This window comes from Halichoerus grypus, chromosome 5, assembly GCF_964656455.1.
Source record: "Halichoerus grypus chromosome 5, mHalGry1.hap1.1, whole genome shotgun sequence".
Lineage (NCBI taxonomy): Eukaryota > Metazoa > Chordata > Mammalia > Carnivora > Phocidae > Halichoerus > Halichoerus grypus.
The window spans coordinates 67,768,583-67,795,682 of NC_135716.1; the positions used below are offsets into that span (position 1 = coordinate 67,768,583).

Genomic DNA, 27,100 nt, shown 5'->3' on the forward strand with positions numbered 1-27,100 from the left:
CTGACCCCACCATACCTGTACACCTTCCTTAAAAACAATACAGCCCTTTCTTTTAAGTTCTGGAAGATCTGAAGAGAATCAGGACCCTCAAGACCAGTGACAAACACACGATGCAGAGCTGATTGGCAGATGAGGTAAAAAGGAAAGGAATATCTGGATGTTGGGATCAAGAATCCCCATAAGAGGTCAAATGTAGAATTGTTCATGTCCACAATAATGTGCACTAATATTTAATAAGAATGATTATGTGGTTACTGTCACTGGAACAACACCGAATAGAGATAATTGTGGAAATTAATCTGAATCCAGTTTGGGGGAAAAGATCTGTTATTTTAGAATGGCTATTTTAGGCAAACATCCAGGCCAAAGGAGACTTCTATTAATCTATCCAAGTGGGTAATGCCAAGGAACGCCTTCACGAACTAGCAAGAAATAGAGAGCTCTAGAAAGTATATACCAGCATATATGGACAAGGAATTTCTTATAAAAACTAGAGTCCAACCTCGAAGTGTTGCAGAGGTGCTTGGGTTTGTCAAGCGTCCTTAACTCGGCTCAAGTTTTCAGACTAGATTTCCTACAGACTGCAACTGAGGCCGCACTGTGGCTAACCAGGGAAATGTTACCAGCCTTTGAGGCGGTTAATAGAAGGAGAACAACAGAAAATCTTTAAGATGCTCACTTTGGCGTCATCTATCCTTTTAGCGACCTAGAATACTTGGTTGATTGCCTAATGGCATTTGAATGCGTAATAAAATGAGTGACTGGGACTAGTATATCCATCATTTTTAACCTTGCACCCAAAGAAATGAGAAAGAAAAAAACCCTTGACAGGCATATTGATATTAGAAAAGCAGTTACAAAAAGCAGTGCACAGAAGTTACCTTGAGCAGCGGAGGGAAAACAGACTGGTATGGAAAAAAAGACTACCATTATTATCTTCTTATCACTTCATAGGGTTGTTTTGAAGCTTACCTGAGTTACCATAAATGATGTGCTTAAAACAATGCTTCATACCCAACAAGTGTTGATTACTACTACTATTTATTGGCAAACTGGTCCAGTTTTTATATTTCACAGAGACTTAGCATGGTTAAGTGATTTGCCGAAGGACCCATAGTTAATAAGTGCTAAAGACAAGATTTGAGTGAAAGACTTGGGATTTGAAATTCAGTTTTCTTTTAGCATACCATAATACCAATTCCATAGGACAAATTTCTTCTGGTCTGATTTTTTCCCAAAAAATCGGTTTATATGGAAGAAAATAGAAGAGAATTACTACCCAGTACAGTAATGATTTAAAATGACCATTCAAATTACAAGATACAAAATGCCATGGTTTGAAAAATGCTATGCTTAACTTATTATTCACAATTATTATATTCATAAAATTTGCATTTTAAAATTACTTTATAATCTGCGTGTTACAGAAGATAACTAGGCACTGATTTAAGCACTTTTTTCTGTCTTAAAAATTAGAGGTTAAATGAGATTAATGGCACAAATATTAAGGGTAGACGCTTGTGCATATGTATAAAAGTCAGTATTAGAAATGTCATTTTTGGCTCCTGAACACATTTGCCAATGTGAGAAAATGATGACAAGTTCTAATTATAAGGTTATTATAGTGTAGAATAAAGAGTAACCACCTCTGGAGGTTCCGGAGAAAATCCTTCAGGGATTTTTGCTGCTTAGCTAAATCAAAAATTCTTTGTTACCCTATGCACTTCAGTGGAGCCTAACAATTCTGAGTCTGTGCTAGTCAATGCAAATTTTCTAAGATCTAAACCCGCAAATGCTAGTAGAAGACCATTATGTTACTTAGAAGTTTTCAGACGATCATACAATAGAATAAGTTAGCACACATACAGGGAATAATGAGAAATCTGAAAAAAGAAAAAACAAAACACAACAACAACAACACTATAGCTTTCTTATTCTTTTTGTAATTATACTATTACATTTCTTCTCTATGATTTCTACAAGTAAAAATTGTGCTGGTTTATGAGAAAAATGTATGAGAAACACAGCTAGAAACTTTACCCAAGATGCCCTTACAGTGGGATGGCGATCGAAAGCTGGTTCTGCAGGAGTCACAGTGAAAACTGTGTGCTTTGCTGACACTAGCTGCAGACAGACAGAAATGAGGCTGGTAACGCGTTGCATCAAGACAACTCTCGTCCGTCTGAGCAGAATTTCAAGATGCACTTAGTTAGTGAATATATCCTCCACTTACACATATAAGGCTTTCATCCTTTGTCAAACTTTTATTTTTTCAGAATTAATATTGAAACAAAGACAGTGACTTGCTATTCATATTTATTACATTAATGTTTTTGTCAATCCCCGTTTCCACTTTAAATTACGAGAATGCTCAAAACCATTTTTCATTTAACATTTGGGGCTGTTGTCACTGTGACATTAGGCCTTTTTAAACTGGACATGAGGATACACTGGAAGCTGAGTTTCAGTACAGCTTAACAAACCAAACCATAAAGCCATAGTTAAACCATAAAGCTCCCAAGATCATTCTTTCCTGATCAGTATCCAAACTTATTTTTGATTAGTATTACATTTGTAATGTTATTTAGATTACCCCTCCTCTCTCTCTCTCCCTCTCTCTCTCTATATATATAGATATACATACACACACATACTCTCTCTCTCTCTCTATATATATATATATAATACACACACACTCTATATACACACACACACATATAGTCATAATAATTATTTATTAGTGTACTCTTTTTAAAGTGTACCTATTTAAAAGCATGATAAACTTACCTTAGAGAGTCCACCTACTTCCAAATAAAAGCAGATAATGAACACGTTCCAGGTGACCCAGAGGGCAGTCCATACTGTGTACTAGAGAGAAAGGGATCAAGGGGGAGAAAGAGAAGAAAAAACGTAGAGATTAAAGGCATGTATACTAAATAAATCAATAATAAAAATGTCAATAAGTCTAAGTCTTCTGGGAAGAAGCAGGGCACGCTCAGAAAAGAGTGCTCCTTATGAGGTCCCCTAAGATCTAGAAATTAAAAATCCAATAGTTTCTTTGGCTTTCAGTGGATGCCAATAAAACTAGATTTATTTTTAAAGTGCTTTGCTGGCTTGCAGATAAAGTTAAATCCAAGTGCTGACTTGATTTCTGTTTTCTGAGTATTAGCTTTTCCAGGGAATACAATTATGCAAATTTTCTGTGGGTTATCTATCTATCTTTTAGTTAATATTATAAGCTGTCAAATTTTTAGGAATGTTAGTCAAAACTCAGCACTTCCATATCCCTGAATGAAGATCATGTTTGAAAATGGATGTTTGGAGTAAAATTAACAAACTTTCCTATTGAACTATTTTAGTATGAGTGGAGTGTGTATGTCTCCAATGCAATCATATAAAATATATTTTTAAAAAACACAACAATTAAGAAATGGGATTAAGAATGAGCAAATAAACGACAGATTTCCACAATGGGAAAATACCTTCCAATCACAACCAACAGACTCTAAACATGCTCACCTTACTGATTAATTGGTTTTATTAATGTAATATGTATTAGGAAATGCCTTCCTTGAGAGTACTGGTCAGTCTGAATTAAGGTAGCCTTAGATCAAAACTCATCGGTGGAGAGGGTCTTAGGGCGCAATTCACCTAGTCATTGATGAAGAAATTGAGATATAGAACTGACATATGGGTAATAGCTTGGATGACTGAGGATGGAATTTACTCTGGGAACGTAATACAACGGTTTTCTCATTCATTTTACTTTACCACAAAAATCTATAAATTCTTAAATTTCTTAAATAGACATACTAATTAAATCACTGCTTTTTATCAGTGATTTTAATCATCACATGCTATTGTCAAATTAAAATAATTATTGAAATCATTTCATTAGCTGTCTCAAATAATAAAATTAGGAATTTTAAACACTGTGTAAAATAGCCATGTTCCTATTGGAAACCTTATCAGGAGGTTTTAACTATTCATAAAATTTATTTTACATTTTGTGTCTTTCTGTCAGTTATGATTTTTAAAAGGCTTTCAGAATAATCTCATGTAGGTGCCAAGTTCTATAACTGGTTACATTTGATGTCACATTATACATCTTGTTTTCTTTCTGGAGAGGGGGTTTTGCTTTTGTTATGTTATTAAGAATAATGCAATTATGAGTTAAGGCTCCAAAATCACTGGAAATTTAGAGAAGCTGGCAAATACGTTAAAACATTAACACAAATTAAAATACACAGGGAGGCTTTTGGTATTTGTAGATATTGTTGATGCTGCCAATATTTTCTGTTAGTTAAGTCTGGTATGAATGGAGTTAGTTTTAAAAATGTGCCAACTGCCTTGCAATACACTTTTATAAACCACAAAATATTCCCATGAATAATGAAAATAGTTAACCTTCAACCTCAATGTATACTTTTTGCAAACTGATCAAGTCACAATAACCACAACAAATTTTAAAGCTGCTGCTAATTGGTGTCTGACCTTTTTCATTCCAAATTAATCTAATCATGAGTCTATTAGAATGAGAGAACAGTGCAGACCACTAATTCATGAGAAAAAAAGCCAATGACAAAGGTTAAGGAAAGGACATAAAAGAAAGTAAGACTAACATAAGGAAACAAAAGTCATTGTAAAACTATCTGATTCTTAATTATTAGGACAGCAAACTTAAATACTTAAGTATTCTTTTAGAAAAGACAATCCACTCATAGTTACAACAAATGCATAATAAAACAAATCTATTTAGAAATCACAGTGCAGACTCAGTGATTGAAGTGATTCATGCCACTTGTGAACTTTCAAAGATAAAATTATCAGGCTGAGTAGGTTCCAAGTGTCAGCTGCTAACTTCTTAACAATAACATGAGTTATTACTCCGCTGCTTTCTCTGTTCCTGGTACTGTGTTAAGCACTTTCTATGTTCCTGGTACTGTGCTAAGTACTTGATATGTATCAGGTTATTCAGCCATCACACTAAACCGAGCAGGAGAGTAATCATTTGACCACCTACTTAGTGTCATAGCTGGGAGAGGAACTCTGTCTGACTCCAGAGCTGATGCTTAAGTATTACATGATAGGCTTCATTTTAAAAGATCTTAGGCAAAGGACCATGGAATAATTTAAAAGTTAATACTTCACCAAATTTTGCAACTTATCAAATGACCAATTCACCAAATTACCAGTTTTCCAAAAATTAGTTTCATTGATATAATTCCACAACTGGCAATGTATTTGAATAACAATTTCTTGTGTACTTGGCAACTAACGTATTATGCGTGATATGAATGTTACAGTTTTTTAAAAACAATACTGTAAGCTTCTCTCTTCTATATATTGGTTTGTTGAGAACAAAGATTATTTGTATGCCTGAATTTTAGACTGTTATGAGATGAAAACTATATACCTCACCCTGCACTGGGGACACAAGTCTGTACATAGAGATACAGGGAAAGAAATCTCTAGTGATACAAACACATCCATAGACATTTACCTACGCAGGAAGTGTTAGGACAACATATGTATTCTTTTATGTGCGCATACACAAGTGGGGGGAGGGGCAGAGGGAGAGAATCTTCAAGTAGACTCCCTGCTGAGGGCAGAGCCAGACATGTGGCTCTACCACATGAGCCATGAGATCATAACCTGAGCTGAAACCAAGAGTCGGACATTCAACCTACTAAGCCACCCAGGTGCCCCAATATATGTATTCTTTTTGACATGGGTTATTTTATTTATAATTCAACTGAAACAAGAATTAAAAAAGAGATGACTCCATTTTTAAGAAATACCTTTTGGTTATCATGGAGCATGCCTATATGCTCATATACCCAAATACATATACTTGCAGTATAGAAAAAACTTCCCAATATATGTAAAAAATTACTCTGTGTAATTATTATTATTATTTTTAAAGATTTTATTTTTTATTTGACAGAGAGAGACACAGCGAGAGAGGGAACACAAGCAGGGGGAGTGAGAGAGGGAGAAGCAGGCTTCCCGCGGAGCAGGGAGCCCGATGAGGGGCTCGATCCCAGAACCCTGGGATCATGCCCTGAGCCGAAGGCAGACGCATAACGACTGAGCCACGAGGCGCCCCTCTGTGTAATTATCTAGCTACCTTTTTATTTGTTGTACTTTGCTTATGTTCAGTACACATATTTTAAATCCTAATTTACACAGATAAAGCCTATAAGATGAAAAAAAATTGTCCATGTGCTCTAAGTAGCTTCCTGAATATTTCATGGTTTTACAAAGATATTTCAGTTTTTTAATTGAAATGAATTTTGGAAGTCTTGCAGTCTATTTCTTTCTCATTGAGCAATTAGTCTATAACATGAATTATTTTTACTTCCTGAGCTTGTTTTCCAATTACCAGAAAGGCCATTTATTCATTTATTCACATGTGCATCAATCAGATATAGTATTATGCACAATATGTTAGAGTTAAAATTTTAAAAAAGTAGATTTCCTGGTCACTCATTGTTCTAACAGTTTCTGGAGTTTAGTATTCATTTCCAGAAGAACTTTAAGAGAGTAATGTGCTATCCCCTTCATTTTAATGGCTAAAAAAGCAGAGTGAAAGCAAAAAAAGATATATTGAACAGTTCAATCATTTACCAAGCACTTACTCTGTGTTAGATTATGTTAAGCAAGTCACATACATTACATAATATAATTCTTAAAGACAATCTGAGTCAGGTTTTTACATATGAAGTTAACTATGGGACAAATTAAAGTCCCAAGTCTTCACACCCAATAATTGATAGAGGGGATTTAATATAGGACCAATTAAATGGAAAATGGACACTCTTAACTGTCATGCTGAGTAGAAGCTCAGGAAGGAGGTTTATGGTGACATAGCAGGGAAATTTTCCTGTTAACAATTCAAATTACACAAGTTCTTATTGTTTGCACATGAGCTTTGGCATAAAAGTCCCAATTACTAAACTGTGGACCTAGCAAATTAACTTGGCTTTCTTTTTAATTTTTAAAAGCAGTTTTGAGTTAATTTCCAAAGTTGGTATTTATTCAAAAAATTTAAATTAGCTAATGCTTTTGCATTTAAATTAACTTAAAACTACCTAATTAAATTACTGCCCATGAAATAATAAAGATTTAAACAATTCTAGGGCAGAATCTCATTTTGGAACTTCTATGTAAGATTTAAAATATTTGATATAGGAATAAGCAGGAGGAAACAGCTGATTCTAGAACAGTACTTTATGCTTTCTGCTTCATTTTGTCTATAGTCAAAGAAACACAAAAGGTGCATTCAAACCTACAACTGACCTTGGTATCCACTGTCCAGTCCATCCTATAAAATAATTTCATCCAATACCCTTTAATTCATTTATTCTTTGTTCATTCGAGTATAAGTATCTTTAAAGCCCCATGCATACCAGGAGAGACCTAGAATACAACAATGGGTAGGAGCAATGAGCCTGCCAGCAGGACACAGGTGAATGGAACGAGACAGGCTAGAAGCAAGCACTGTCGCTGTGCAGAGTGCTAGGGTGGAAGGTGTCACCAGGATCCACGGGAGCAGAAAGGAGGAGGCATTTATCCTGGAGCAGGGTGCTCAGGCAAAACTCCTAAGATGTGACCATTCAGTGGAAGCATTATTAAGAGTTTTCCAAGAGGGCAAGGAGAATAGGGCATTCCAGGTAGAAAGTACAGTGTGTGCAAACAGAGGAGGCAAGAAACAGCATGTGGTCGTTAGAAAACACAATAGTTGAGCATGGCTGGTATGAGATAGGGGAGCGGGGTGGGCAGAAGAGGTAAGCAAAGGAGCAGTTTTATGAGCTTTGATTTTCCATGCCAGGAAGCCAGAGGTTTGCCGATAGACACTGTAGAGCTTGTTCTGTGGGGTCCTTTACCATAACCATTTTCATAAGGGTTTATGAATTTAATTCTTTAAATTCAGCTGTGATAAACCCTGTTTGTTGTCGGAAATGGCAGTAACTTACCCTCTGTGTTTCAGTGCTCCAAAATGTCTGTTACTTTGAAATGGATTAAATTTAACCGGCATCATGGGTGATTGTTTCAGCCAACAAAGGAGGCTAATACTAAGAATACTGCAGGCGAGTTGGAGAAAAAATCTCCTGCAATCAAAAAGCTCTTTCCCTGCTCAGTGAAAAGTCAGTATGAATTTCTAATCCAGGACTCCTCTCATTGCCACTGAAAAGTTGGTGCCTCCTGAGGCACACCTTGACTAACCTGACATATGCCATATTTGTTTTCTGACTTTTTCATACTAGAATTAATCCCAGGCCACCAGTGGTAGATCCAAACCAAAGGATTCATGGAAACAACTCAGGGATGAACTGCCCGTGGTGTGAAGAAGGTAACATGGCCTAGCCATCCTTCCAATAACAACCTGATCTTCCCATCAAACGCACTCTTTGTGAACACATTTCCCATGCTTGTGGATTAATGACTCTTCAACCATTTCTCCCCAGTGGACAATTTATACCCATCTTAGAACAAGAGGTAATCTGGAATCCCACACAGGTAACAATATTCTGTGATCAGCTGAGATGGCAGGGCAGGATCATTTTCAATATCAAAATTTATACCAGCAATGCCACCATATAATCTGGAATCTGGTGGTGAAACAAAGTATAAAAATCATGATAAATCAACTTCAAGAACCTAACAATAACACATCCGGTTCTGCCATTTAACCATCTGGGTTCCTGGGGTAGGTCACTTAACGTCTCCTGGTCTGTAAAATTAGGGATGCTAACACATGCCCATAGGTATTTGTGAAAATTAAACCCAACAGCATCTTTGGTATGGAGGGCTTTCCCATCAGTTCGTTGCGTTCTTTCTCTCCCTGTCCTGGGATATGGTCTTAAATAAGATGGCAAACCAACAAACAAAAAAGGTAGAAATTTGATTGCCACCCGCATTAAAAGAGAAAATCAACATGAGCAAAAACATGGATTGTTTTTCTAATAGATTTTTCTTGAAGATTCTGAAAGATCTAAATCCGCCTTCTCCTATGCACAAAAGGGAAAAGGGAGAGAGGGAAGCAAAGAAAAGACACCAGAGAAAGAAATGACACCAGTTCTATCATGAGTGGACTCTGAACTGATAAGGAACTACATGGGGAAAACAGTCCTTTCATCACCTTTCATCACTTCCACAGACCCCTGGTCTGTATTTGATCATCAACATAGCCCACACTTAAAACAAGGTAGCAACCTAATGGCAGAAACCTAATAAATAGGATTTGAACGAATAAGTTAATGAAGAAAAGGAGGAAGAAAGTTAAGAAAGTAGGGGCGCCTGGCTGGCTCAGTCGGAAGAGTGTGCTACTTGATCTCAGGGTCGTGAGTTTGAGCCTCACATAGGGTGTAGAGATTACTTAGATAAATAAAATTAAAAAAAAAAAGAAGAAGAAGGGAGGGTAGGAAGGGAGCAGAAAAGGGGAGAAGGAAAGAAGGGAGGGAGAGAGGACAGACTGATTGTGAGATCCATGCTTGGTCAGGTGGTCAGCCAAGGATATTCTTAGATTTTATCCGGCTAAGAGCTAGCAAAGAGTTTTAAGCCAGTGATTTAGGAAAATGCAAAGGACACACTGAAAGGTAGGAAGGCTGAAAGCAGGCAGGAAGTCCATATCCTGGAAAGAAAAAGCAGAAGCTTCAACAAGGCAGTAGCTGTGTGAGAGTGTGTAGAGCTAGTATGTAGAGGGCACGCTCAACAGGACTAGGTAATGTCACTAATGTGTACCAACAGCTTCATTCCAGAAAGGCGACTGGTTTCACAGCCAGCTGGCATTTGGGGCTTCTGGGGAACACCAACATCATAAAATAAAAAGTCCGCAGTGAGTCAAAGTGCTGTTTACAGCAACAAACTAGAAAACAGAATCCAATATAATTGTTTGATATTATGCATATTGAAGTGTTTTATGCTACAAGTCCGACTCCATGAGACATCCTTCTAGCAGACTACACAGTGCCTTAGCAGAGGCTGGCTTGCAGAGAATAAAAGTAAAGCAGAAATTATTTAGTCCCTGCAGCTGGCTGAGTGATACCAAACTCTCCTAACGCCCCGGGCAGCCATTTTGAGTTCAGATTCGGCTGTGGGTCACTTACGTTCACCTCTGTGATATGGGGAAAGATACAAAAAAGCCGATTTTGAGATTCAAAATAGAGAATTAATGCATTCACAGAAAAACGTGTAGCTTTATTCGTTCCATAGTTGTGCCTGGATTAAATCAAATTTGAAGAAGGGCATATGTTTAAGTCTATGGTTTTCTTCAAGTGAGGCAATGTCCCTGCATTGCAAGAAAATACTCACTAATCCTACTGAACACTGTATATTTATTTAGACTCAATGAGTATTTTAGGTATGTTATTCCTAGTTACAATCACTTATATAGGCTTATTTCTCACAATCTTATACATGTAGCCTAAAATACTGCCTTCTTTTATAGAACACCAATTACTGTGAATAATTCCCATTCAATTGTGGAATACAGTATACACTTCATTAAACTGCCCTGCAACAGAGCAGCTCCTGACCATGTTTGGTATAGTTGGAGTATGGAATTAACATTTCAAGTTTATCTTAAAAAAATGGAGACATGTTCAGTGATATAAAGTATGAAATACATTAGGGATGAGTACTAAATAACCTTCAGTACATGCATTTGTAATGTCCTAAAACATAATATTATTATTGTTATCAGTTATATTATTGTAATCAGTTAGTAAACAGTTATGGCTATGAAGGTTTGCTTTTTAGTGACATGTATCATGGAAATGACAGTTAATGCACATTTATGTCTCATCATGAATCCGGACCACAGCCAGATCTCCTACTCTATCCAAACCCTGTTTCCTTGTGAAACTTGAATTCAGTTACATGGTGTGTCGGACTGTGTGTCTCACACTTACACTCATGTTGCTTTGATCTCACTGTAAACATTCACTGAGTCATTTTTCCCACAGATTAGTATCTCCAAACAGAATTCAATACCTAAAGGTTCGAACAGCAATGCCACATCATATCCAAGGGAACAACTTAATGATATTTCATTAATCTTCTTTTAGTAATTTTGTAGCAAGAGACAGGATAAAAATAAAACTTACCACCACAATATATCGAGGTCTGTACTGAATGGTTCCAAACAAACCCAATATGACGACTATTATATGTAGAAAATTTCCAAGAATTGGTGCCCACTGGAAGCCAAGGAAGTCAAAGATTTGCCTCTCCAATGCTGAGAGCTAAAATAAAGCAAAGAGAGTCCATCAGCGTCTAATCCAAGCATCATCACACCATTTTAATATTTATTTCATGCCTAGAGAAGTCTCCATATTCAATTTCAATCACACTTATGGACATCATCATCACTAGAGTTGTGACACCCATTTCATGTACTGTTTTATGCAACTTCTTTCTGAAAATATGCTAAGATAACTTTGAAGTTATAAAGAACAATGAGATTTTAAACCTATCTGGAGAGCTTGACATATACTCCTTAAATCATTTTCTCAGTAGAAAATCCCGGCAGATATTTTAGAGTATCATATTCTATGATATGAGTTCATCATTTCTTAAAAAAGATTTTATTTATTTATTTGAGAGAGAGTGCACAAGGGGGAGGAGGGGCAGAGGGAGAAGCAGACTCCCTGCTGAGGGGTAGCCCGACATGGGGCTTGATCCCAGGACTCTGAGATCATGACCTGAGCCAAAGACAGCTGCTGAACTGACTGAGACATCCAAACACCCTGAATTCATCATTTTTTTTAAAGATTTTATTTATTGGGGCGCCTGGGTGGTTTAGTAGTTAAACGTCTGCCTTCGGCTCAGGTAGTGGTCTCAGGGTCCTGAGATCAAGCCACACATCAGGGCTCCGTGCTCTGTGGGAAGCCTGCCTCTCCCTCTCCCACTCCCCCTGCATGTGTTCCCTCTCTCGCTGTGTCTCTCTTTGTCAAAAAAATAAATAAAATCTTTTTAAAAAATTTTAAAAAAATGAAGATTTTATTTATTTATTTGAGAGAGAGAGAGCATACAGAAGAAGGGGGATGGGGCAGTGAGGGAGGGACAAGCAGACTTCCCACTGAGCGGGGAGCCTGATGTGACTGGATCCCAGGACCCTGGGATCATGATCTGAGCCTGAAGGCAGATGCTTAACTGACTGAGCCACCCAGGCGCCCCCTGAGTTCATCATTTTTTTAAGTAAAATGATTGGCTTAGTATAACACACTAGAAAAAAATAACTACAGGCTTGAATGCTAGAACTGGTATATGATTTTGGAAAAACTAAAAAATAAAAACCCAAATCTCCTACTCACGCCTGCCTTCTTGTAAGAAACATAAATTACCAAATATGTTTGGTTTCTTTACTTTCATCAGTCCATCACTGATGATAATGACTAACCACTTTTTCAAAATGAAGCTTACTGATTTATTTAGCTCTGGGCTCAAGGCTCCCATGTAAAACTAAGTTAAGTAATTCCTTTGGATCATATTTTATTGAGATCATACACCTACATGAAAATTCATCCTAGATTAGGCAAAATCCATTTTGAATAGAGAATTAAAAATTACGGGACCATTACAATTGTAGACATGCCACAGTTTATTACATTTGCATTATATACAATTACATTTTAATCAATTATACAATGTATTAAAATATACACTTCAATAATTTGTGTATGATTGATGAAACAGATAAATTTCATATAGTCCAGTGAATGCCAATAATGTCATTATCATATTAAAATGATATTTATTGTTTTCTATATCTAAACATTTTATAGTTCCACCTGCTGTATTTGGACACCAATTTTACACACTTCAGGCATTTTTCTAGATTTACTTTGATAAAATAGTAATTCTAATAAAATGATCCAACGATTAGCTATGTTGATGGCACTAGAAACTGCAGATTTGAAATGAAAATGGTACCCTAGGTATTTTTCTAGTTATGTGGCAGGTGTATGCCTGAATAGCTTTAATTTCCTTGGACATAAAGAAATGTCCTCCATCCAGAAAGCTGAATTTACCTTGGTTAAAATTCACCTTCAGCAAGCTGTGGAGAAGAGAAACGATCAAACGCCTAAAGAGAACCACACCAGAACCACATTCATTTCATGGGCATTTCCTGATCATCAAGTGATCTGTCACCATCCCCTGCTCACACAAATGAGAGGATGCACAGAAATGGCTAAAACGCAAAATAATCAGAGCGAGGTAAGAAGCAGCACCATGTTTTCAGTTTTCAATCCCCTGTTTGTTTGTGACTCTAATTAGTTCCCTGGAACGTTCCCCTAAAAATGCAGCATTTTATTTATTGGCCCATCAGCGATGTAAATATGCAGTTTTTTATGTCCAAACAGGATGGATGTGCTCAGATAAAAAAGAAAGCTTGAAGAGCAGCTGCAGGCAATTTATTCTGAAAAGCAACCCTATTTTAAAGCTGTCGCGCATCACAAAAACCTTTAAAGTGAACTTTTCAAACAGGAAAATCCATTTTCTTTTCTGTCAGAAGATGCATGGATAGCATTCTCTTTTATGATATTAAAGAAAACACACATAATGAAAGAGAAGCTGAATTAACACCACTTATTAGAAAATCTGCTTGCTTTCTTGGAGACACTGTATCTATTAAATTTATTCTCTGATAGCCTGGCTCTGTGGCGCAATGGATAGCGCATTGGACTTCTAAATTTATTCTCTGATAACTTACTTAAAAATGATTCACGATGACATGAGATAAGAGCACAAATCAAAGGTCAGAAAAAATCTAAACAGGGAGGGGATCATATCGAGTATTAGAAGAGAGGCAGCTTTAATAACTCTTCAAACCATGAAAAGTAAGTTTCAGTAGTTGACCCAGAACAACACGGGTTTGAATTGCACAGGTTCTTATATGAGGATTTTTTTCGATAAGTACAGGATGGCACTGTAAATGTATTTTCTCTATGATTTTCTTAATAACATTTTCTTTTCTCTAGCTTACATTATTGTAAGAATACAATATATAATACATAAAACATACAAAATATGTGTTAATTGACGGTTTCTGTTATTATAAGCCTTCCAGTCAACGGTAGGCAATTGGTAGTTAAATTTTGGGAGAGTCAAGAGTTATATTTGGATTTTCAACTGTGGGGGGTGGGGAGGGTTGGTGTTCCTAACCCTCCTGTTGTTCAAGGGTCAACTGTGTTGTATTTTAAAAAGTCAACTAACAACAAAAAGCCCTTCCAAAATAAACAGAACACCATTGCATTTTTTTACTTGATTGTTTGATCTAATTTCCATGTTAAGCTATTTTGTCATTTAGTTTATAGGCAAATATCTTCTCTCTAAATGTCATAATCTCTAGAGACACCACTTACGCCTTAGAGCTTGACATTAATAATAATGACCCAGAGCCACTAAATGAAGCTAAATGAGATCCAGGTTGCTTTGTTAACTCACAGAGGATGAATTCATTTTAGAAATCTCTGTCAAAATGGTTCTCATCAATGGAGCAGGCCCGGGAGTGCAGATTGGGTGCATCTCTTCCCAAATCCATGGTCAGTGACCTCAAGTTGGGAACTTGACATCAACCATTATGGGAATATGTACAACATGGACATTGGGAAATGCTAAAAATCAGGGTTTTGTTTGTTATGAGAATCTATTGTTAAACGTTACCTGTGCACCACTGAATACACCACGTAGAAAAGAGTGCTTCTGATTCAGAAAGGTAATGAAAGGAAGTGATCAAATGTGCAATGTAGCATGAACAGAAAGCATCCAGACCTGATGAGCACAGAAGAATGGAGGGCTCAAAGATGGTACCAGCAGAGATGCCATAGCTAAGAAGAGAATGACCGAGACATCTGAAGAATTTGAGGTATAAATGTAGAGAATTCAAGAAAGTATAGGCAATAAGACACTCCAGGGAAAGCAAAAAACCAACCAGTCACCCGTGTAAAACAGGAAGCAGTGATCTAAAGAACAATGAAATAATTTCTAAGTGAACCGTAAAGTAGGTAAGACTCTGGAAGCTATAAGAATATGAGGAAAAAGGATATGTTTCTTTTCCTAATAAGATAAAAAATAAATTCAATCAGAATCTTAATAATAATGGAAGGAAAGATAAGAGAGGGAAAGAAAGAAGGAAGGAGGGAAGGGAGGAAGAAAGGGAGGGAGGGAGGAAAGAGAACCAAATCAGTGATGCAAGGAAAGCATGGTTCAAAGATACCAAGCAAATTAGAATGGGGAGTTATTTTGAATGTAAATATGAAGAAGCCATTCAAACATTCTCCTTGAGTGGCAGAGGGATGGGAACCATTGGAACTACTGGAGAGAAATGTAACCCTAGCTCATACTTGGGGCTGCATGAAAAATAGTCCATACTCATTATCATGTAAATGTTGCTTACTGGATTATAGCTTTCAGAATCAAATTGTAGAAAGTTTGAAAGCCTTCATTATGCTTATGGAACAAAATGTAAGTGCGATTTGATCACATAAAGCATATTTAACAAGAGTTGGGAAAGGCTTAATGTTCTGTATGTATGGCAATGGGAATGGAGTGTGCTTTAAACTTCTTTCTGCAGGGTCAGGCATTTCCTTTTACCAGGCTCCAAGGTGGGAATATTCCCTATAAATCTATGAATCATTAACTGCAACCCACTTTAACCACACATACCAATAACTCAAGAAATATTTCTGCTTCCTTATTTTATGTCCACACAAATAGGAGCACCTTTAAAACACAGTAACTTTTTTATTGATCCATATATTATGTTTAATGATTCACATGGTATTTTGTTTAATTGCTCATAATTATTACTAATTGTGAAAATTAATTTATACTTAAAGAGCTATAAAAACTCCAGGTTTTTATAAGAAAGTCAAATCAAGTTTAATATATCACCTCCTTTTTCTGTTGCTTGATTTTTAGTACCCTCTCCAGTGGCTGAATGGCCATTAGTGTTTATGGAGCTAGATGTGGTGGAACCATGAATGCTAGGGGGAGTATTTTTCCTTAATGCCAGGTATGACTAAGTTGTTCGTCGAACTAACTTTACTAGGAGTTCTCACAAACCTTCTTGCACCTATAAGAAGGTTTCTTTCCAGAAAAACTCATTGAAGTAGTATTAAAATTCAAAACTTATGATGTAGGTATTAGGATTTTGATGTAAGTCCACAGAAGTAGCTATAAAGCTCTACCAACAAGGAATAATGGAAAGGAAGGGACAAATATTTCCAGTACATATACTAGGATACATATCATATATCTCAGTAATATCCTATTTGAAATGTATTTGAAATGAAAATATTATGAATAAGCCCTTATTTTTTGCCTAGAAAATAATCACTTTCATGTCAATAATGAGGAAAATTACTTGGGCTATGTGATACTTAATGATCAATAGCAATACTCAGCACTTATGTAGCAGTTTTTATTTTCAAGTCGCTCTATTAACCAAATTCAAGATACTCTGACTTCTTCAAGAAGAATTAATTGAAAGAGGATTTGTAGTAGTTGGTCTTTCTAGAGTCCAAAGTATGCTTTGAACGGCAGGCATTACAAAAATCACATGATACCAGATCATATATGAGATGATTAATGAATGTAATGCAGAAAGACAGGAGAGACAAGCATAAAATAGTTTTAAAAATAACTTTTAATCCAATCACTAGAATGTCATCGGTGATTTCTTTTTAGATTTAGTTTTTTGAACCTAAAACCAATTATCTTTTCTTTTGTGTAAATTCATTCATTTGTTCAGCATGTACCACTTCACAGTTGCTCTGAGGGTATAAGGATGAATGGCAGAATTCTTGGACTGGAGAAGCTAGTTCATACTTTAGTGGGGAAGAAAGACATAGACCAAATAATTATAATAAAATATATATACTGTGGTACAGCAGTGTTCAAAGAGCTATAGGAACACAGAGAAAAGTGTTTTAACCTCTGCCTGGCATGACCAGCATGTTTAAGACACCTTTACAAAAAAGGTGCCTATTGAACATGGTTCCCAAAGAATGGTCAAAACTTTTCATGCAAAGAAGAGTGGGGGCAATTAAATTAACAATGAAATACAATTAAAGAGCAATTAATTAAAACAATCAATTAAATAATTAAAGTTTGTTAAATTAATTAAAGAACAATTAAAGCAAAAGGCACAGCAGAACATTTCAGAGTGCCATAAAATGCCAATTTTAGTTCCACTAAATTTAAGTCCACTTTCAGGAATTTATCTTAATTGGACAAGTCGAGGCAACATTGCATAGTGTTAGGGCCATAGACCCTTGAAACAGACTGGCTGGTTTCTCAAATCCTGACTGTCACTTATTAACATGTGATCCTGGGCAATATACTTAAATTCTCTGTGTCATGGCTCCTCATCTGTAAAATGATAGAATCTATTTCATCATGTTGTTTTGTAGACTGAATGAGTTGATATATATAAGACACTTAAATCTGTGCCTGATGCACATATATATGCACACATATCACACACACATATGTCTGTGTGACATATATGTATATGTGTGTATATGTGTGCATATATACACTATATATATATATATATATACATGTTTACTCATATAAGGATGTTCACAAAAGTGATGTTCATAATGAAGGGGGATAGAAAACTAAGTGTCCGATATTATGATATATTAAAAGTATATGTTGATAAGATGAACCACTACCTATCCATATAAAATAATGTAGATTGATATGTATTGATTTTTAAAAAACTGATCATAATATATTACGTAGGACAAAATCATGTGTACATATAATGACATTCTACTTGATAACAAGAAACATATCTAGTCATTCAATCAACATATTTTGAGACCCTACTAAGTGTATGAAATGGTTGTGTAGCTATCCATGTAAATCTGTGTGTAGAAACATACAACATTAAATCCACTTGTCTAAACTGTAACCGAATACTGGAATCTTGGTCATTTAAACATTATTGCTATTTAAGTTTTTCTAAAAATTTTACTCAACAAACATGGATTACTTAAGAAAAAGATTTGTGCTTTCTCCCATCATGTCTCTCTCCCACTCTCTCTCTCTCCCCGTCTCATTCTGTGTGTGTGTGTGTGTGCACGTGCTTTTTACCTTAATCCACACTATTTTACATCAACAGCATACATACTGAAACAAAACATCAAGAAGCATGTTTAATCTTATGCATGCCATAGTCCGGTCTATTCTATTGTATCTCATTAGCAGTGCAAGTCTAGACCAACTAAATTGGTTTCCAACCTACCAGTTGGTCAAGAATTGTCGTTTGCTAAGCACTAGTATAGCACACATGCTGTGGAAGATACTTCCTCAGGGGAAGATGAAGAGCAAGGTGTGCCTGGCTAAAGAGTTTGTGATTTACCTTGTTAAGAAGCCATTAAAGGTTTTATCTCATGCATAAAAGAGTTTCATAAACAGTATTATGTTTTAGAAAACCCCTCTGTCAGAGGTTTGGAAGTGTTTTTATCCTGTTTTGTAATGGGAATAGAGAGGTAATGGGGGTAAAGTAAGACTTGGATTGAAGGTAGGGCACACGGTGGAAGGTATTGCAATTTTCACATGAGAGACGATGGAACCCTGAACTAATAAGTAAGACAAGGGAAATCAGAACAGAGACAGTGTAGAAATATTCAAGAATGAAATTTAATGGCCACTTATATGTGAGAGGTGAAGGAGAACCCAGGTCAACTTGGCTTACATCTTTGCTCTGACCAAAGAAAACTTGCTGGGTGGATACTGTTACAATCATTAAAAGTGAGGTGAAAGATTACAGTTTTGAAGCTGATGTGTTTGAACTCCTTACAAATCTTACACAGCATCCTATTACATATTCCAACTGTGGGCTTTCCCTATCTTTTTTTTTTTTTCTTCAAAGACGGATTACAACCTAGTGTGGATGGTCCACCAGTAGATTGTGACCTTGATAATACCTCAAAGCAAGGAACTGTGAACTTTGCCACTGAACTCAATACAGGTATGGAAACCTCCTCCTTTCTGTCAATATGTACATAAAAAGTCAATTTAGATTAAGCCAAATATAATTTGAATAACTGAAATAATAGTAAGAACTGGGTAAAAAACATGCTCTAAGGAAATCTAAAGCCTACTAAAAATAACTTCTCGGTTACCTACTGTTAGGGATTATTTTAAACACTAGTCTTCTTATATCAACCCAGTTAGCTTAGCTAAATATACAAACTTTCAAGCTCCGGGGTTTAATTATAAGAAACGAGCTTCTTATAATTAAGTAAACTTTTAAAATGCTTTGGCAGCAAACATTTTAAAAGGATTCTTACATTTACCAATAGGTTCTTTTTTAAAAAAGAAGATTTTTATTTATTTATTTGAGGGAGAGTGAGGGCAAGAGAGATCACAGAGGGAGAGGGAGAAGCAGACTCACCACTGAGCAGGGAGCCGGATGTGGAACTGGTCAGATCATGACCTGAGCCAAAGGCAGACACGTAACCGGCCACCCAGGCACCCCTTTACCAATAGGTTCTTATCCAGAGAGTGGTTTTCATACTTGTTTTCTAGTGCTGCAGACACTGATACTGATGCAAGACAAACCCATGCCAAAGACAAACTAGGGGGAGGATACGCTCGTTCAATAATACTCTGAGTAAGAATTCCGCAAAAATTAGGCATAAGGGAATAATCTGTTAGTATTTGTTCAAGGATGTCCCTTGACCTCTAAACAGTGTGATTTCATCATTTGATTCAGCTTCTAAGTATCCTTCCCCTGCCAGAAATTATCCCACAGCCTAACTCCTCCAACTTTGCCAAGCAGAAGCCGACCTTAAAAAAATGCAGTTCCAGTCCATGAATAGCTCAAGCCAGGAATAAGGCAACTATTTTAGCAAAAGCCCAAAGTGTCAATTTGTTACAGAACAGTGATTGAAGATTGAATTTCAATCCTCCAGTGGAGCCATAATGGATCCAAGAACACTAAAGTTGAACCCCCTAGGCTGGGTGACCTATACAATCCCACAAACAGCTGGTGAGAACATGCCTGCCGTGGCATTTAAGACTCCCATGGAGGTTTTACTTAAATGGGAACCCAGCATGAGAAGACAGAAGAGAGGGTTATGGGCCAAAAGTTTCTTCAAGGCCTTTTCACATTTTTATTTGTAGTAGAGACCACCTGCAAGAATGCCTTCTTTCAAGAATTCCTTTAAAGTATACATTTTCAGCAAGAAGTAGATTTTTCATTTGGAATGAAATTAAATGTTTCTTCTTTCGAAAATGATACAGAAAAAACCCCAAAAAACTTGAACATGTCAAAGCATCCATGCTATAGAGAAGCTCTTCTCATTTGAAAATTAGAGTGTAAAATTAACTTTAAGCAACAAACAGTTGATGGTGTTAAAGTAAGTTAACACCATCAACTGTTTCTTTTTCTTACTATGGTTCTTTTTGCCTTTCTCTTGCTATCCTGAATGCACTATGTAGCAGCTACTTGAATATCCTGTTGCTGTCCATATTCTGGGAGGGTGCTGGTAGGTGCTGCAAACCGCTGACAGTGGAACATATTCTTGGTGGTAAAACTAGTGAAAACCTCTGACAATGTCTGAGGTGTTTCTGATGTAAACTTGCATTGCATTTTCTTCTTCACAGCTATCACTGCCCAATAGCTATGATCTAATTTGGTGAGGTGGTCTTCATTAACTTGATATGGGTGTCTTTCATCTTCAGAGTTTCAGGGGACAAACTGATTTAACCACTTTTTAACCATGCTCAAACTTTTTGGACATTAAGATGTTTCTCAAAGGATCAGTGAAGATTGATCAGCCTCTTAGCGCCCAGTGTTTTAGATTGTAAGTGTACAAACAGACTAAATAAAATAGAACTTATCCTATGATCTGTCTTCTGGGCCCCCCTTAGTGACAGGGGTTGAGTAAGTGTTAATTTTATGAGTTCTGGTGCAGGTATGCCAATCATACAGAGATACACTTTCAACATCTTGAGCTTTTATCACAGCCCCACTCATTCCCTTGCTTCTACTGAGGATCCATAATTGTAATGTTCTGTGTAGGGATAATGCTTTTCCCCACAATTTATGTACAATTACTATAATTACTGTTCCATACTGAGCCTTAACATGCTAATATTACAGAACATATTTGTGATACTTTGACCTATGTCTCAAAGAGCCCTATACATTTTTTTTAAAGATTTTATTTATTTATTTAACAGAGAGAGACACAGCAAGAGAGGGAACACAAGCAGGAGGAGTGGGAGAGAGAGAAGCTGGCCTCCCGCTGAGTGGTGGGCCCGATGCGGGGCTCGAGCCCAGGACCCTGGGATCATGACCCGAGCCGAAGACAGACGCTTAATGACTGAGCCACCCAGGCACCCTTCAAATAGCTTTATATTTTAAAATGAAAGAAGGACTATTGTTTTTACAAATCTATTTCCATTTCTGATAAATTTAGGGGAAGAAGAGGGAGCCAATATTTGCTAATCACCTACTGTGTGGTAGGTATTGCATTTTGTATCATATACCCTATAGTATACCCTACAAAGAGGGTATTTTTGCTTTAATTTTACACGGATTTAAAGGGCAACTAATACACTCGAGAATCAACATGAGAACCTAGCTTAGTCAGGCTCCAGAGTCCAGATTCTTTACACCATAGTATGGCCTTGCCCTGAAGGTTTACATTAATTCCTATATGGCTTAAATTTTTTATCAAAAATATATATACGGTTTATAAAGTTTACAGACATCTTCTCATTCGTGCCTGCTTCATGAATTTGTTTTCTGATCTGTGGTAGCAAGGTTGTAAGAACAAATTCAATAATTTCTAGGAAGTAATTCAACAAAACAGGTAAGATTTTCTCCTGCAGGAAGATGGAGGAGGCATACTCTTCTGTATTATTCTGCTAAGTACATCTACAAACCTGAGACATCACATTTTAAACAAACATAAGACTCTGAAAGGTGGAGAGAATAGCAACCTGAGGAATAATGAGATAGATGGTGATTTCCCTGGGTTTTCTTTTTGCTGCCTATACTTCAGACTTGGAATTATAAAGCTGGTAACTCAGAAATGCCAGTGGGTGCAGACAAAGAAGTCCTTCAAAACTTGTTCTCTCTAGTCCAAGGACCAGGAAAAGGGCATTGCTAGCTCAGTAAGAGAGAAAACTTTTAGGCAATAACCACTCTATTCCAGTCAAACACCACACAAAAAAAGTGCAGCCACTCCCTCAGTGATGCCAAGAAGGTAGAGTGAGGAGCCTATAATTCTGCCCTAGTGAAAATGTAATAAGGCAAGGATGGTGCCTGAGAAGTCCAAATAGGGAGTTGAGACTTCCATCACTGCCAGCCATTAATGGGTGCTCTCCACCCTGGAGTGACCGTGGTGACCACATGGGGAGCTAGAACTTCCACTCCTACCTGGCATCTCTCCCTTTGGTGAGTGACGAGGCATCTCTCCCTTTGAAAACTAGTGGAGAGTTCGCGCTTTCCCCCATGCCCAGCGGTAATGAGGCTATTCCCACCCTGGTGCCAGTGGAGATGAAATTTCCATTCATACCTAGCAGTAAAGAGGTATCAATGGAGTCTGAAAGGGAAATCTGTATTTCCACTCCACTTGAAGGTTGCCCCACCCTCTTCTCTCGCTAGAGCAATGTCACCAAAAAGACAGTTAAAATGGAAGGTTTAAATAAGATCCAGAGTCTCATTACATAACACAAAGTTGTCCAGGTTTTAAAATCACTTGTCATACCAAGAACCAGGAAGAACCATGAAAAAGATAATAGATGCCAACACCAAGAACAGAGAGATGTTAAAATTATCTGACAAAGATTTTAAAGCAGCCATGATAAAAAATGATTCAATAAGCAATTATAAGCATACTTGAAACAAATGAAAAATTAGAAAGCCTTAGCAAAAAATAGAAATTCTCAGTAAAAAAATAGGAGATATAAAGAAGAACAAAATGGAAATTTCAGGACTCAAAATATAATAACTAAAACAAAAAGCTCAGTGGATGGGCTCAACAACAGAAAGGAGGGGACAGAGGAAAGAAGCAATAGAATGGAAGCTAGAACAATAAAAATTACTCAATTTGAAAACCATAGAGAAAACAAGTTGAAAAAAAAAAATGACCAGAGACTCAAGGGCCTGTGAAACTATAACAAAATATTTAACATTTCTGTTACTGGACTCCCAGATGGAGAGAACAAAGAGGGTGAGACTGAAAAAACATTTGATGAAGTAATGGCTGAAAACTTCCCAAATCTAGCAAGAGAAATAAACCTAGAGATTGAACAGGTTGAGTGAACCTCAACCAGAATAAATCCAAAGAAATACATGACAAGATGCATCATAATTAAACTTCTGAAAAGTAGAGACAGGTAAATTATCTTGACAGCAGCCAGGGTAAAACAACACTTAAATTATAGGGCAAAATAATTTTAACAACTCATTTAACACCAGAAACTATGGAAGCCAGACAAAGTAGCACAATACTTTTCAAATACTGAAAGAAAAAGAATTGCTAACTGAAAATCTCATACCCAGCAACAATATCCTTCAGGAATTTGTGGAAACCAAGATATTCTCAGATAAAGAATAATCAAGAAAATTTGTCATCTGCATACTTACCCTAAAAAATTGGCTAAAAGAAGCTCTCTAAACAGAAAGAAAATGATCAAAGAAGGAATCTTGAAACATCAGGAAAGAAGAAAGAACACAACAAGCAGAGATACCAGTAAATACAGTAGGCTTTCCTTCTCCTCTTGAACTTTCTAAAGTATATTTGATGATTGAAGCAAAATTTATAACATGGTTGTGGTTCCAAATATATGTAGAAGAAATATTTAAAATAACAATATTACTAAAGGGGTAGGGTAAAGGGAAAAAAATGAGGTCAGGTTTTTATATTTTACCTGAACTGGTAAAATGATGACACCAATAGACTGAGGTAAATTATGTCACCCCAAAAGAATCCACTAAAAAAGCTCTACATAGAGATATACTAAATGACACTATAGATAAATCAAAATTGAATTCTGAAAAATGTTCAAGTAACCCACAGGAAGTCAGGAAAAGAAAATAGAGAAATGAAAAAAAGTGAGAAACAAAATACAAAATAAAATGTTAGAATTTCAATCCTTAATATATCAAGAATCACATTAAATGTAAATATATCAGTTAAAAGATAGAAATTGACAAAGTAGATTAAGAAACATGACCCATCTGTATGTTATCAATAAAAAGCTCACTTCAAATAAATGACATAAGTATATAACTGGACTTACTTTTTTCAATTCAACCTGAGAATCTTTGTCTTTTAAGTCAAGCATTTTGTCCAATTATATTTAGTGTGATTAATGATATGTTTGTATTGCTTTTATTATCCTGGTTTTGTATATCTTTTTCTTGCCATTTCTAGGCTTCTTTTTTCTAATTTTCTTCTTTTGGAATGGTCATCTTTTTCCTTCTATTTTCTCCTCTTATTAGTTTCAAGTATATGGACTCTACTTCTTTATTTAAACAATTGCACTAGACTTCTTAGCATATTCATACATAAGTTATCAATGTCTACAGTTAGTCATTATCTTTCTCTTCTTCCCAAACAATACAATGACTTTAGAACACTATAATTCCCCAAACAATTTTTTATGTATAGTTTTCTATATTGACATTATTATTATTGTTTGTTTTATTTAGTCAATGTTTGTATCTGATTTTTCCACGTATATGTCATCTTCTTCATCATTTATTCTTGTCTCTAAGACTTTTTCTCTGGGAAAACTTATTTTTCTTCTGAAAAATATATTTTTGAATTTGTTAAATGAGGGTATCTTGGTGGCAAACTCTTTCCATTCTTCTTCACTTGAAAGTATATTTATTTCATTCAAATACTTAAAAACAATGTCAATTAAGTATATTTTGCTTCCTGCACATTAAAAAAATGTGTGGGATCATAGTTGTGCTAGTAACAACTGAGCTAATTATTTTTCCTCTGAACACAATGTCTCCTTCCTGCTCCACCAACAGATTTCAAAATCTATGTCCTTGAAGTTTGATGATTGATTATAATGTATCTTTGTTTGGATGTCTTTTAATTTATCTTTCTTGGTAATTTTTGGTTTTCCAGTATCTGATGATTGGTGTTTTTCATCAGTTCTGAAAACTTCTCAGTGAAAATTCTCTTCAAATACTTACACTTGACCTCTTCTGTTTCTCTTTTTTTCCTACCAGAACTCCATACAGGCACATAGAACTCATTACATCTTCCTCTCTTTTCATCTACATTTCTTAACTCTTGTTTTTTTCTACTGTATTCTGTATAATACCCTCAAAAATATTTTCCCATTCATTTCCCCCCATTCTTTTGAATTTTCTAAACTCATCCATGAGTTTTAAAAAATTAATATTATATATTTTTATTTCTGTTAATTGTATATGGTTCTTTCTTCAATTGTGCTCAGTCATTTTGCTCTTTTCTTACATCAAACCTCTCTTTTACTTATTTATATTAATTTATACTTATTTCATATTCTATCTCTGATATCTTTGTGGGTTTAATTCAGCTTGTTTAATTCAGTTTGCTTTTTCTATTGCTTTACAGGTATGGTGCCTTGGTTCTCTGTATATTCTGAATTGTTGATTTTGAGTCTAGTTCCTTGGAACTTTACCTGTGGGAAATTTTATTTGTTTTGAAAGTAGATAACCTCCAAAAGGATTTTTATTTGCTTTTGGATTTTCATTTGTATTTGCCAGGTGACTTGAGACACTAATAGCCTACTACTACTTGAATTTAAATTCTTTGCTTATAGATTTTCTGGATCACCCAAGTGGTGTGAGTTTAGCTTACCAATCCATGTGAGGACTAATCTATTTTATGAACATTCAGGAGAAATTTTTATTTTTCTTCATGTAGTACCAGGATTGGAGGAAGATAATTTTACTTACCTTTGGGTGGGTGGGTTGGGAGGCTTGGGTCTAGTTCTCACCTTCACTTTGAAGCTATAGCTGTTTGGGGTTCCAGCTCTATGAAAAGGTTTTTCTGGCAAAAGCTCAGGTTTAGAAAAACTTAATTTTTTATTAGTTCATTGATGCAATTAAAACATTTTTTAAATCTGACATTTACAGTTGTTTCTAATATCAGTGATGTTCAGGAAAATTATTCTACCCTATTGCCAGAAATAGGTCTTCAAAGATGTTTCTGATGTCAAGTATTATATTGCCTCTATTACATGTTCCTCTTATAGAGTTACAAAGAAAAATATCTTATTTCAAGGAAACAAAATTCCACTGATAGGTTTTATTAGGACATTACTGACATAGGTCATCTATATGTTTTGAGACAAAGTGGAAAATTGCACTCATCTAGTTCTCCAGCAAGGGATGTTACTGTTTCATACTATACGTTAGAACAAATAAAAGTAGAAGTCTTCTTTTATAATAGTGATTAAAATCTGATTTTTCATTTTAAGCTACGTGTTTTTAGAAGATCATGGATCAGACTATGGTGACTAGAAAAAATACTGCATGTTCATTCTCACTATGTAAACATTAGAGGGCAAAACTGTAGCATGAGATAGAAGGTTTTAGTAATCCAGGGCCTGGGTCAGCTCATGTTTTTATCAGGTGGCACACATGTAAGGAATATAGCAGTGTTTTGCATCTGGTGGCTGTATGATAAATATTTGTCAAATAATATTCTCTTCAGAGAAAGAAAGGATACTTTTTTTATTTTTGCAGTGAATATATTCAGTGGGCAATCTTGCTTTAAATCATGATAGATGTAGTAAGTAAAATGTGTATTTACACGAGTTGAATGAAATAAGGGCAATGGTTTGACAGGTAAAGTGGGGGAGTTTATTTTTTTGACTTGGGACATAAGGGAAATAAGGAGACGAATAACGCGATGATTTCAATGGTATATTTTTGCATTGACATGCTAAAATGGTAACATAAGTCTTCAAGATATACATATGACATTCTTCCCCGAATTGTCGAATTCTATATAACCTTTACATTGGAAGGAGATTTGGGGATCTTATTTCTTTGTCTCCACCACAACCACCACCATCTGTTTTTCCTCTTATAGCCATCTCTCCATGG

General features: G+C 35.9%; 1 protein-coding gene across 3 annotated transcripts in view; it reads right to left on the reverse strand.

The window, feature by feature from the left end:
- The window catches only part of LOC118533583 (sodium/potassium-transporting ATPase subunit beta-1-interacting protein 3), a 617,142-nt gene that overhangs the window by 274,063 nt on the left and 315,979 nt on the right, over nucleotides 1-27,100 (reverse strand). For all 3 annotated transcript variants that reach the window (XM_078072341.1, XM_078072340.1, XM_078072342.1), the window contains exons 2-3: nucleotides 11,112-11,249; nucleotides 2,788-2,868 (exon numbers count right to left, since the gene is read on the reverse strand). In XM_078072341.1, coding sequence (XP_077928467.1) covers nucleotides 2,788-2,868; nucleotides 11,112-11,249 — 219 coding nt within the window. The remainder of the gene's footprint in view (nucleotides 1-2,787; nucleotides 2,869-11,111; nucleotides 11,250-27,100) is intronic.